The following is a 12,364-nucleotide window of genomic DNA, read 5'->3' on the forward strand; positions in this document are numbered from 1 at the left end:
GGCTTTACGGGTCACAATTCTCTGGCTAATGGGTGATACTTTTTGTTTAATTAAATGTATTTCCTTCCTTTTTTGTTAGTTACCTCATATATTTTCTGATTTTTAAACAATATGATTATTTAATTTGAAAAAACCTGTTAAAACATGTTTGAAACAAAGTCCCATCTTTTCCTTTTTCCCCTGTATTGAACAATGTTTGGAATGCAGGAAAGGCTAATTTAGAATATAATAAGTATTTAAGTTAGTCTTCTTTTAGGTTTGGAAACTTCATCTTATATGGTTTCTACTTGGTTTTTAAAAAATTGGTAAAAAGTATTTACAGGTACATCTAGAAAACTGTGACTATCATGAAAATGTTAATTCCTTTTTTGCCGATTCACTTTCAAGAGTAAAACTTGTGTATCATTTACATGTTAATTCAAGGTCTCATGGCTTATAGGTAATAATAACCCAAATTATTGTCTCGGGAAAATTAGAACACTAAAAAATTTGAATTGGAACTCATGGTGTCATACCTTAGACGATTAAAAAGTTAAAAAAAAGATCTGCAAAGGTTTTAGAGTTTTTAAATGGTCCATCAGTGAGCTATGCAACCACACAAAGGACTGTTGACTAGACAGATGGTCAGAGGACAGTCATTGACACCTTCCACAAAGACGACAAACCACAAAATGTCATTTTTAAACCAGCTGGTGGTCCACAAAGTATTATATTCAAACAGATTAACAGGAAATTGAGTAGAAAGAGTAAAATAGTCTGCAGAGTAGCAGGGTTAACTGCTGCTTTGAGAGGATTAAAATCCATACATCAGTCAAAGAGAGCATCACAAGCAATGCTTGTATAGAATAATACAAGCTATGAGCTACAAATGTTTAATTCTTTCTGTCAAGCAACTCCTGATCAGAAGTTTTTCCAAAACCTTAGACAGATACAGTCGATGGTTAGAACCATCTTAACAAGGAAAAAAGAACTGGATGATTGTTCAGTGATTCAAAGTCAATTTTGCCTTTTATTTCAAAATCAAGGTCCTAAAGTCTGAGGATGAGCGGAGAGGCATAGAATTCATGTTGCTTAAAGACCCACTCACATAAAAATTGTGTTTTTGGTGTTTTTAACATGTTCTTGTGGCATTTTTCTGACATATATTAGGCAAATTGAGCTTAAAATTTAGTGTTTCTTATACAAATCATTGTGAATCAGGAGCACACAAAAAATGTTGGAAAAAACGTAGCAGTGGCATAGGGAGAAGGGTGTACCTGCAGGCCCGGAGACCCAACAACGTTCTCAGGACCGCATTCTCAGGACCCAGGCATTTCTAACACAGCGCCTCCTACAGGGTGGAGTTTGTTTTATTTTCTGGAGACTTTAGGAGACACATTGCACACAAGGCCTGCAGGTTTATATTACTGGTACAATCGACGGGCCACAAGCTCCCCGCTCACCTCCATTCTGATGCATCCACTTGCAGACAATTAGATCCATGTAAGTCTTTGTTTTTCTCGTCCGAGCTGGAATCTGGCTCCCAACTGTACAGCGGGATAACTGATATTGATCGCCATTTTTGTTGCACTGGCAATATTACATTGGGGTCCTAAGGAGCTGTTTGCTAGCAAGAGAGGGTGTTAGCACATGGGTGATGGGAACTAGGCATGAGTTTACTCTGCACCAACAGTTCCCCCCACAACTCAGGCAAATTTCTAATTAACTAATGCCACTGTGCAGAAATTATAAACTAGAAAACAATTTATTAAAAACTTTTCACTTAAAACTGCATGATCATAATTAAAAGACCAATGAGAATACTTTTACAATAGACAAAAAAAATGACTGGAGTTGGACTTTAAAGTCTAGTGTGAAGTTTTCACAGGCTGTGATGGTTTAGGAGACCATGTCATCTCCAGGTGTTAGTCCACTGGGTTCTCTGAAGTCCACAGTCAATGCAACTCTCTACCAGAAAATTCTGGAGCCTTTGCTGACAAGCTGTGTGGCACTTGCTTACACTGCCAGATACCCAAAGCTAGTTCAATTACTGGTGTAACGGTGCTTGATTGGCCAGCAAACTCGCCTGACCTGAACACAATTGAAAATCTATGAGCTGTTGTCAAGAGAGATGAGAGACACCAGATCCAACAAAGCAGATGACCTGAAGCCAACTATCAAAGACTCTTCTCATTCTCCAGTCACCTCTGATCAGTCAACCTCTTCATCATAGCCGTTCTTTTGAAAACAAGGTCCAGAACTACAACCATGCTTTTCTTTGTCCATTAACATTTAGCAGATTTCATTCATACAAAAACACCGGCTGGATATCTTTTCCAGCCAAATACTTATATCCTCTTTTGATGTATTGTAAATGAGTTCCCAGACATTTTATTTCATGATTATGAAGTTTTTAGACAAAATCAAAACACCATGTGTCGCTTTCTAGTACATAGTTAATCAGATATTCACCTCTGGGTTGTGGGTGGGACTGTTGGCGCAGAGTGAGGCTACTTTTATTTCCCATCATGCCATCATCCTTTTGTTTACACACTCTCCTGCTAGCTTACAATCCCTTACAACAACAAGCTGGTGCTACAAATATGGCAATAAATACAAGAGCAAGCTTTAATTTTCTATTCATGGCCTATGTCCTCCATCATGAGAAAAGTGCTATAAGAACATGTTAACACAATTACACGATTTCATTGGAGTGGAAGCGTTGTGAACCGCAAGACTGCAACTGTCTTCTTTTGTCACTGTCCAGGATTAATCCTTCAAGTGAGATGAACCAAGGTGAACCAGGAGGACTGTCTGCATGATTCAGCTCTAAATAAAGGTGTGTTCGAAAAAAAAAAAAAAGTGATGCAACAAAATGGGAACAGGGATGTAGCCTATTTTTGATATACAAAAAAAAACTTAACATATTAAACTAATAGTTTTAAAGTGTATAATTATGTATTAAATTATATTATATATTGTTCTTGTTAGTGAATTGTTAGGAATTACCTTTTTTCAGATATATAATTTATTTTTTTCAGAAAAAAAAAATCCCACATAAATAAAAAAAAACTTATATTTTCGAGAGAACAGCATATTAAAATACCAATACACGTATTTAATGTGAAGCGTGACTGTGTCGTTTTGCCTTTTTGTTTTTTTCCAAGTTTCTAAACAAAAATGCCAAATCATGCTGCGTTTCACTGAAGGATGCTCCTCAGAGCGCATGCGTCGTCAAAGCGTCGCTCCATCACCTGACGCAATCGCGTTGGCTCCGCCTGGTTCGATCGAAGCCTTTTTGTAAAGCGTCACGTTGCTCTGCAGCACTGAAACAGGAGACTTCGCATCCTCCGAGTACAGCCTACTCTGCTCTCTGTCCTCTCCGACATCTCTTAGCAGGTGAGAACCATCTTTTATCTGAACAAATTACAGCTTCACACATTATTATTTGTTATGAATCCCTTAAAAGATGACGGCGACATTGATGCTGATGAGTGATGCTGGACAAAACCTGAAGCTAACTTTTTCGTCCTAGCTGTTTAGCTAGCTGTAAATGAATTGGAAATATTATTTCGCCTTTTATATTGCCGTTTATTTTGAGTGTACACGGTTGACAAAAAACTTTTTCACTTAATAAAAATAATGAATGTGGCTCAGCGTCGAAATACGCAACAGGAAGGGCGTAATAATGGTGACCTTCAAGGATGGACGTGAAGGAGAGAGGCCCGTTGAAACGACTTAACGTTTAAATTAAGACAAACAGGCCTAATTTATTATCGTTTACTGTATTTAAGAACGCTTTTAGCCGACTTTGCTGTCAGTGGTCGTGGTAGCTTATGGGGGAAGGCGGTGATGAGGCTGTTTCCTGTCGGGGTGTATCTGTTCAAGCGCACGTACACCTCTGATGTGACGGAGAGGGGGCGGGGCGAGGAAGCACGCTATAAGGAGATCACGCACGTGTACGTGGAAAAAGCATCACTTGTCTTTTTTTTCAATTAAATGTATTTTAACATGGATGAATAGACTATATAATATTTATATTTACACTTTTAACAGTAAAAGTAATGGAAATAGTAATTTGCAGCTGTTTTGGCCAATTTTCAAACTTTTATTAAATAACATCAGAGGTTAATGATGTTTGGTAATCTGATTTAACCCATGCATTATCATCCTAATGATTTTGTTATTTCAATATAATTTAGTTATTTTTTATGGTTTCATTATATTAATTTTTATCCACAACGCAATTCATTTCTCTTAAAATGACCTGTTTCTTGGCTAGAAATGTTGTTGCAGTATGACCTGCACATTTTCACAAGTGTCAACTTCTCTTTGAACTGCGACACGTCCGGTAGAGGCTCTTGTGTCAGTGAGCAGCATGGGTAACAGTGCTCCTGCTAATGCTTCTGGATCAAGGTCTGAGGATAGATCCAGTCCAAATACAGGGACGTCTGTCAGCGCCAAGGCCACCAGCCTGTCTGGTAACCAACCTAATTCAGCAAGCAGGCTTTCTACCTTTTGACTAGTGAGGCCCCTGCAGGAGCCGTTTCACCATCTTGAAGCTCTTGCAACTTGCATTGTAGAGCATATAAAGCAAGCCAGTTTTATGTCCAAGGGGTGATGGTGATGCTTTCAAAGAAAATTAATGAAACCCATACTTTCTTTTAAAAAAAATTACTTTTTAATTATACAAAATGCTAATATATATTTTTTAAAGTTGATTAATTAAGTTCACCCCGATGGAGTCTGCCTGCTGCTGCATTCATGCTAGACGCCATAGTTGGCAAGCTTTAAATGTGCTGTAGCTTAAAGCTTGCAGCAATGCTTGAAAATAAATCAAATCGTTATTGTAATGTTCTGCATTTGTGATCTTTGCATGCATATGAACTGCTTCTTTTTAAGGTAAAAGATGGGAAAAGTGATGAAGGCTGGGTTTCAGACAAGCATCAGATGTGCCTTTCTTCCCCCCCAATCAGTTTTAATGTCTATAAAATCCTCACCTTCATGTTTTGCATTATTGTAGTAATTATCATGTGGGTTTTGTTCTTTTTTGGGATTTCTTGAATTCCTACATGAGTGTGAGCTACATTTTGTAGAGTATTTTATAGGCGTTATTTACTGTGTTGCATATCAACAGGTGCTTTTTTTGTTAGTTGTGGTAGTTGTGTGTGACGCAGCTGAGGTTCAGCCACTGATGTCGCAATGCAGACTGCTGTTTGGCTTACTGAGGCAAGATGCTGCGCAACAGGCAGGAGCAATAACCTGAGACATCAGAATGTCCAAAAGTGGAATTCTCATAATCCTAAATTTAAAAAAAAGTTTTATGTCTTGCAGATATTTGTAAAAAAAAAGAAAAAAAAAATCGATCGATTCATTTTGGACAGAATGTACTCTTACCTGAAGTACATGGTGTAGGTCAGTCTGCATTTGGTTTGTGGTGCAGCAGAGGTCAGTCATCAAGGTAGTAATCATTACCAGCAATAAAAATGAAGCTCTTTTATTCATTGGTGAGTCTATGAAGAAAAGATGCAAAAAAAACCAAAACACATAGGTGCTGATAAAAGTATTCATAATTTCTTTTTAACATTGCACTATTATTAATATAACAATAGAGCTTCAGTATCATTCAGTATTTGATTTGCTACCACTTTGGCTCAGTATGGGTTCTCTATCTCTTTTACTGTCATATTTGCTTCTTTTGGGGCTGGTTCATATCAATATATTTCTACAAAAGAAAAGATAAGTTTGTCTTTTTTTTTCCTTTACCCCAAAGAGTAGACTTTTTTTTTCCCCATTGACTGTATATGAGAGCTGGACCGAATGAGTGTGATGTCACTAATGAAATTAAGTGTATTCAGTTGCCTTTTTTTCCTTGATACATGAGATAACATGCTTTAATTGATGTATCTGATTGATCAGTTCATAACTAAGAAAAAAATAACGATTAGCAAGAATATGTTAAGAGAAAGGTAAAAGGGCAAGAATGGTTATTTTGACAAATATGTTTAGTGAAGAATGGCTGGTTGTTTCTCAATATAGTTCTATGGTGTTGAGTGAACATCATTACTGTAAACTCGAGCTTTTCTGAAAAAGGTCAAATTGATGTCAAGCAGCAGTCTGTCTGAAATTCACTTGGAGTCATTGTTGAGCAGAAGATCTGTCACTAGCTAAACAAAAGACTCCATTCCAGAATACATTTATACAAAATATTAAATATTTATGTCTCATCAAACAAATCCCAAAGAGTTTTTTTTTTTAATCAAAAAAGCATATATGTATTTTTTTCCCCAAAAAATTAGACTATGTTTTGCAGTGCATACTTCAGTAAAAAGTGACCTAATCTGGCTAGATTTACTCTAAACTGGCCTCAAACAGGAAGTTGGCGTTTCACCTTGACTCCATCTACTTCAATGTGGTTTATGATCAATAGACCAGGTGGTTAGAGAGAACAGGATGATTGGCATAAATAAATGTACCCTCCTGAGGTTTCCTTTGTGCCCTCTGAGTTTAGTTTGTAACCTTAAACCGTGTCATTGTGCTCTTTTCATTAGCTCAAGCTCCATCATGCATTATCTAGATGCCCATTCTGTTGAAGTCGCTCATTGCACAAATGTAGTACGACCCTCCAAACCCTTGTGCAATGTCACAAAAATGGCCAAAAACATTGATACCAACTGTACTGGTGAAGCAAGCTTTTACCCTAAAAGATTGTGGCTATTTGCTGAGCGTGACTCCTGCTTTGGAAGGTGGAGCGGTGCCCACAATGGAGCTAAATTCCACATATTCCTTCAAACCCTGCTTTGTCTTTATCAAGTGTAAATACTTCCCTAAACCACTGGAGACGTCCTCCTGCAGGTTCTATTTTGACCTAACTGTGTTCCCTGGGAGGCGATCTGCAGGCTCCTTTGAATTTCTGCTGTTTTACATGTAATCAATGGCAGCAAACTGTTGCCTGTGCTGCACCTGCAGTGTCCGTGCTCTGTGCTCTAAAGGTCGGTATCATAGCTTTAATCTGTGGATTAACGTAGAGTACAGAACATATCTGGCTATGGTCCGTCGCACTCAAGTGACCTCGCTTGAAGAATTTATAAATCTGTCATATTTTTATGTAGGATTTCAACTGACTTGCAGGGTTGGCTTTTACAGCAAACAGTGCACACGCAAGGAGATTAAACTAAAAATCATTTTCCCAATAACTATTGATGCACCAGACTGTGGCTGGCCTCTTCTCGGCTTCCTGTCCCCTCAGCAGATGAGCTGATCCCTTTTTTAGCAGCTCATTCCATTGGAATTGTGAGGCTGTGAATAAAACTGTGATCAGCGAGGGCTCAGCAATTGGTGCAGTCAACCAGAAAGACGAGCCCGAGCCTGTACCCTGGTGTGCTCTGGGCGAGTGGGAGGACACATCGGAGTGGAATTTTACCAACCCTGTGGGGTTGGTTTGGGAGGTTATACACAAACGACGTTGTATTGAATGTCAACGTTCAATTATTGGTGGGAGACGAATACAAATTTTGTACATTTGCGTGAAGTACCTACAATAAGGGGGCTGGAAGGTTGCTGAGGAGAGGGCAGCGAGCTGGGATGCATGTAGTCCTGCAGCTATAGTGGAGACTAAGACCTCCTGGTTTCATAACCCCCCCCCCCCACCCCTTCTGTCTGCTGTGATTCAGATGCAGAGGGAGGGAGAGGAGTTGCATAACAGCGTATTTGCAGCAGAGGGAGGAAGGTGTAAGGGAACTGACTGATCTTGTACTGAACACATCACATTGTTTTTGTGTCATTAGGAGCACAAAACTCATTAGATGCCTTTTTTTTAATATATAAACTATGAGTTCAAATGGTATAAAATCAATTTTTTTGAGTTTCCCTTAACTTCCACTTATTTTTGCCTAAACACAGCACTTTTTTTTTCCTGCCATTTGTGCCTTAGCAAGCGTCGACCTCAGAAGGGTCGTCATCTAAAGCTAGTTTGTGCAGCCACTAGGTCCGACACAAAAAGTAATGCTGGTCTTGTTCTTTCAGCCACCATGACTCACCAGTACCCCGCGCTGACTCCTGAGCAGAAGAAGGAGCTCCAGGAAATTGCTCAGAGGATAGTCGCTCCAGGAAAGGGCATCCTGGCCGCAGATGAGTCCACTGGTACGTTTGTTATAAAGACACTGCTTGGACCTCACTGACAAAGTTAAAGTTAGCTGTGTAAGTCACAGAAAACTACTGCTTTACTGCAAAAGTCAAATTTTTTGTAATTTGGAAATTAAATATGCATAAGAAGATTCAAAATGAAGCAAACAGCCCAGTTCAAACTGGATGATGATTGTTGTGGTTTAAGAACCCACATTTTTCTTCATTTTTTTGCTGTACTAAAAAAATGGAAAAAGTCAGTTAATCTTTTAAAAAGTCTTTGTTTAAATATTTTAGAAAAGAAGTGCAAAGCTTATATATGTTTTTAAAATCAGAATTTCCTTTATCATTTTATGTACAACAACAAAATTATGAGATGTTATAAAGAATATATAAAAATCAGGATTAGAGATAAAATTAAATTTGAAATATAAAATATGTTAAGTCTAAAATATGTACATTTAGGGTCACCAAATGATAATAGACGGCGCTGATAACTTTAACTGAATAAATGGATTTTGTACTTTCCTGAACCAAATATTGCAGGTTTCCTAACTATATTTAGTGATGCTGATGAATGTGTCGCGTGTTTAGGCAGCATGGCCAAGCGTTTGAACCCCATTGGGGTTGAGAACACGGAGGAGAACCGGCGCCGGTACCGCCAGCTGCTCTTCACCGCCGACCAGCGCATCGACAGCTGCATCGGAGGGGTCATCTTCTTCCACGAAACCCTCTACCAGAAAACCGACGATGGCGTCCCCTTCGCCCAGCTCATCAAAGACCGTGGCATTGTTGTTGGCATCAAGGTAAGCAACCGCTCGGCGTTGCGCTAGTTGCCTGTCTGAAAGTCAAGGTCATGAGACAAAACTCTCTTTGTAGGTGGATAAGGGTGTCGTCCCTCTCGCCGGAACAAACGGAGAGACCACAACTCAGGGTACGCGGCAGAACCCCAGAATGCTTTCTAGCTCTCATAGGAACATCTCAATCTCTAATGGATCTGAATGTGTGCAGGTCTGGACGGACTGTCTGAGCGTTGTGCCCAGTACAAGAAAGACGGCGCAGACTTCGCCAAGTGGCGTTGTGTGCTGAAGATCAGCGAAACCACACCCTCTGAGCTGGCCATCTTTGAGAACGCTAACGTGCTGGCCCGATACGCTAGCATCTGCCAGCAGGTTTGTGTTACAATGTCCTCTTGGAGACAAAAAATGTGGTTTTATAGCATTTTTAACTGCTCTAGAACATAAATATCTTCTAACATTTTCTAGAATGGAATTGTTCCTATTGTGGAGCCTGAGATCCTTCCTGATGGAGACCATGACCTGAAGCGCTGCCAGTACGTCACAGAGAAGGTAAAGCAAAAACAATTCCACTCATCAGTGTTTCGTTTTTCAAGAGTGAAGTTTTACTATCTCCTGCTCTCAGGTCCTAGCTGCAGTCTACAAGGCTCTCTCAGACCATCATGTGTACCTGGAGGGGACATTGCTGAAGCCTAACATGGTCACTCCTGGACACTCCTGTCCCACCAAGTTCAGTAACCAGGAGATCGCCATGGCTACCGTCACTGCCCTGCGCCGCACAGTGCCTCCAGCTGTCACAGGTCACACAAAAATCTATGGAATTTTTCTAAAACCTTTTTACATATACGCCAAAACGACTGCACCTATATGAGGCTTTTCTGGATTTGTCATATTGTGCACATAATCATTGATGCAAACCACATCTAGGTTTTAAAAAATGGTATTCTATCAATGCAAATCACATAATTTATTGATTAAATCATAGATCCATTTTCTGTTAGTACATTTCTGTTGTATATCCACTACTCTTTCTAAAAATAATAGTGAAAAAAAATATTACTTTTGTCCCTTCACCTCGTGATTGTAATGTGAATTTTTTTAAAAGATATTTTTTAATCTTGCTAACTTTCATCTTTTTTTTTTGTTTTTCCCCTCCAGGAGTTACATTCTTGTCTGGCGGCCAGTCTGAAGAGGAGGCCAGCGTGAACCTGAACGCCATCAACACCTGCCCGCTCCTCAAGCCCTGGGCTCTGACCTTCTCCTACGGCCGTGCCCTGCAGGCCTCCGCCCTCAACGCCTGGAAGGGAGTGCTCAACAATGAGAAAGCCGCCACTGAGGAATTCATCAAGCGCGCTGAGGTCAGTACTGTAAACTGCAAATCTGTTTACTCTGTGTAATCCCAAGAGATCAGTCTTTTAACTGCTCTGAGCTTTTACTGTTGTACCTTCACTCACTCAGCAGCATTTTATTGCTGTTTAAAATCATGACTGCTCTTTGTTTAAGGTGTTGTTCCACCAGCTAATCAAAAGCTACCTACAGATCTTTGTTGCTGTGAATTAATGGACATTCTAAGAAGTCATGTGACCTACTACTTTTAGTAAGGCCTTTTGAGGGCCCGCTTTTTAGATCCTTTGTAATCCCTCTCTTGGCAGGATCTGTCTGTTTTTTAAAAAAGGGCTACAGGCAGGACAAAACATTATAAAGTCAATGTGAAATATCCAAAACAATCCAGAGAAATGCCTTAAAGACTTTTCAGATAAATATAAAAAATTAAGCTTATAAAAAATTTCTAAATATTTCTTTATTCATATTTTTGTGAATCAGAAGCAGACAAAAAAAAGCAGATGGAAAAAGAGCTTATTTGTGATGTAGAAAATATAGTGGGCGGGGTCACAAGCTCCTGGTTGCTCCAGGCTAACACTCCACGACTCGGAGGCAAATTTCTAATGAACACTTGACGCTCTGCAGAAACAATGTCCTAAAAACATTTTTTTTGTTTGTTTAAAATGGATCGAAATATGATTGTCGTGGGTCTTAAAAATTGCTGTTGCAAACATAAATTACTTTTTTTTTTCTCTTCTTTTTAGCATCAAAGCTTAGTGAAAGTCTCCATCCTTAAAATCGTTCTTTTTTTTTTTTTTTCATCTTCAGGCGAACGGGCTGGCTGCTCTTGGCAAGTACGTGTCATCTGGAACCGGCACCGCCGCCTCACAGTCTCTCTACGTGGCGAACCACGCCTACTAAACATGGAAGGACCACATTCAGCCGTGGCCTAGTTTTAGTCTTAAATCTGCTCTTCTGTCCCCTCTCACTCCTCCATCGACCACAGGCCTGCGCTCTCTATTGTACCTTAATATCAGAGTAATAAACATTGTTAGATAAGTGTATTTTAAACGAATGTGATGTTATAACACTGAAGGGAACAGGATTATTGTTTGGATTTCTTTCCCTCTTTGAACAGTTCGAGGCAAATTTGAGATGTTATATTTGTGATGAGGCTGAAAAACCAGAAGCCAGAGACTCCAGAATGTGATGAGGATCATCCGTCAGTATTCATTTCTCGCGCCTGCCTCCATGTCAGGTGCCTTCTCCCTACGAGCAGACTAAAATCCGCATGAGTGTTAGTGTCGCGCTTCTGTTTGAAACACAATGTGCGCTCATTGTGTCCTCTTCGTACCAACATCCACATCAACAGTGGGACCAACTAATTACACGTGGGCATCAGTTAAAGCGCAGCATGGCGACGAGAACAGTGAAAGGTCTGATCTGGGTTATCTTTTGATAGAGGGTCCCAGCAGAGATCACACGGTACTGTAATAACCCGCTCCACACCGGCTTTCACCCTGATCTTTTCCATGTGTTCCTTATGACCATTAATACAAACTAAAAACATCATCTGTGTCTTTTCTGTATAACATTAGCTCTCAAAGTCATGCAGTAATTGATGTATTTTGTTATGTGAAGGTGTCAATATTGTGTGATGCTTGTGTCACCTCTCCCCCCCCCCCTGTCCTGCTTTTCCCTGCTGGCCCCTCGGGAAGATCAGAGGAAGTCTATTGAAATGTATGTCAATCAAATGGACCAACGTGTGGGACCAGCAGCACAGAAACATTCACTGCTTTGTTGAAATACTGTGTTTGTGATGTTAATATTGTTCTTGAAACACTCGGTGTGTCATGTAGTGGAGATAATAAACTAAAATACAAATTAAACCTGATGGAGACTCTATTTTTGTGATTACACTACCTACAGTTAAAGTTCGAATTAATATGCTCATATATTTATAAAAAAGACTAAGTTACTGTAATACTGCAATACAATTTCATACATTAATGCACCAACAATAAAGCCATCCACACAGTAAGAGCTGGAATTTATTTATGCAGGATCTTTAAATTATTTGTTCAGTTGTGTCATTCTTTACAGGGGAAAAATAAAATTTGAAAACTTGTTTTTGAAGTGGA

General features: G+C 39.5%; 1 protein-coding gene and 1 long non-coding RNA gene across 2 annotated transcripts; both read left to right on the forward strand.

Annotated features, from left to right (window-relative positions):
- Window positions 1-1,245: 1,245 nt before the first annotated feature.
- Window positions 1,246-3,030, forward strand: LOC118599610. The gene is made up of 2 exons (XR_004949023.1): window positions 1,246-1,482; window positions 2,747-3,030. It is a non-coding gene; the product is annotated as an uncharacterized LOC118599610 (long non-coding RNA).
- Window positions 3,031-3,220: 190 nt separating this feature from the next.
- Window positions 3,221-12,117, forward strand: aldocb (aldolase C, fructose-bisphosphate, b). The gene is made up of 9 exons (XM_024263746.1): window positions 3,221-3,378; window positions 8,005-8,121; window positions 8,698-8,909; window positions 8,983-9,037; window positions 9,115-9,275; window positions 9,369-9,452; window positions 9,526-9,700; window positions 10,059-10,258; window positions 11,052-12,117. The coding sequence occupies exons 2-9, from the start codon at window positions 8,010-8,012 to the stop codon at window positions 11,142-11,144; spliced, it is 1,092 nt and encodes a 363-aa protein (XP_024119514.1). The 5' UTR covers window positions 3,221-3,378; window positions 8,005-8,009; the 3' UTR covers window positions 11,145-12,117.
- The last annotated feature ends 247 nt before the right edge of the window (window positions 12,118-12,364 follow it).

The sequence above is a fragment of the Oryzias melastigma genome, linkage group LG14 (assembly GCF_002922805.2).
Source record: "Oryzias melastigma strain HK-1 linkage group LG14, ASM292280v2, whole genome shotgun sequence".
In the NCBI taxonomy this organism is placed as follows: Eukaryota; Metazoa; Chordata; class Actinopteri; order Beloniformes; family Adrianichthyidae; genus Oryzias; species Oryzias melastigma.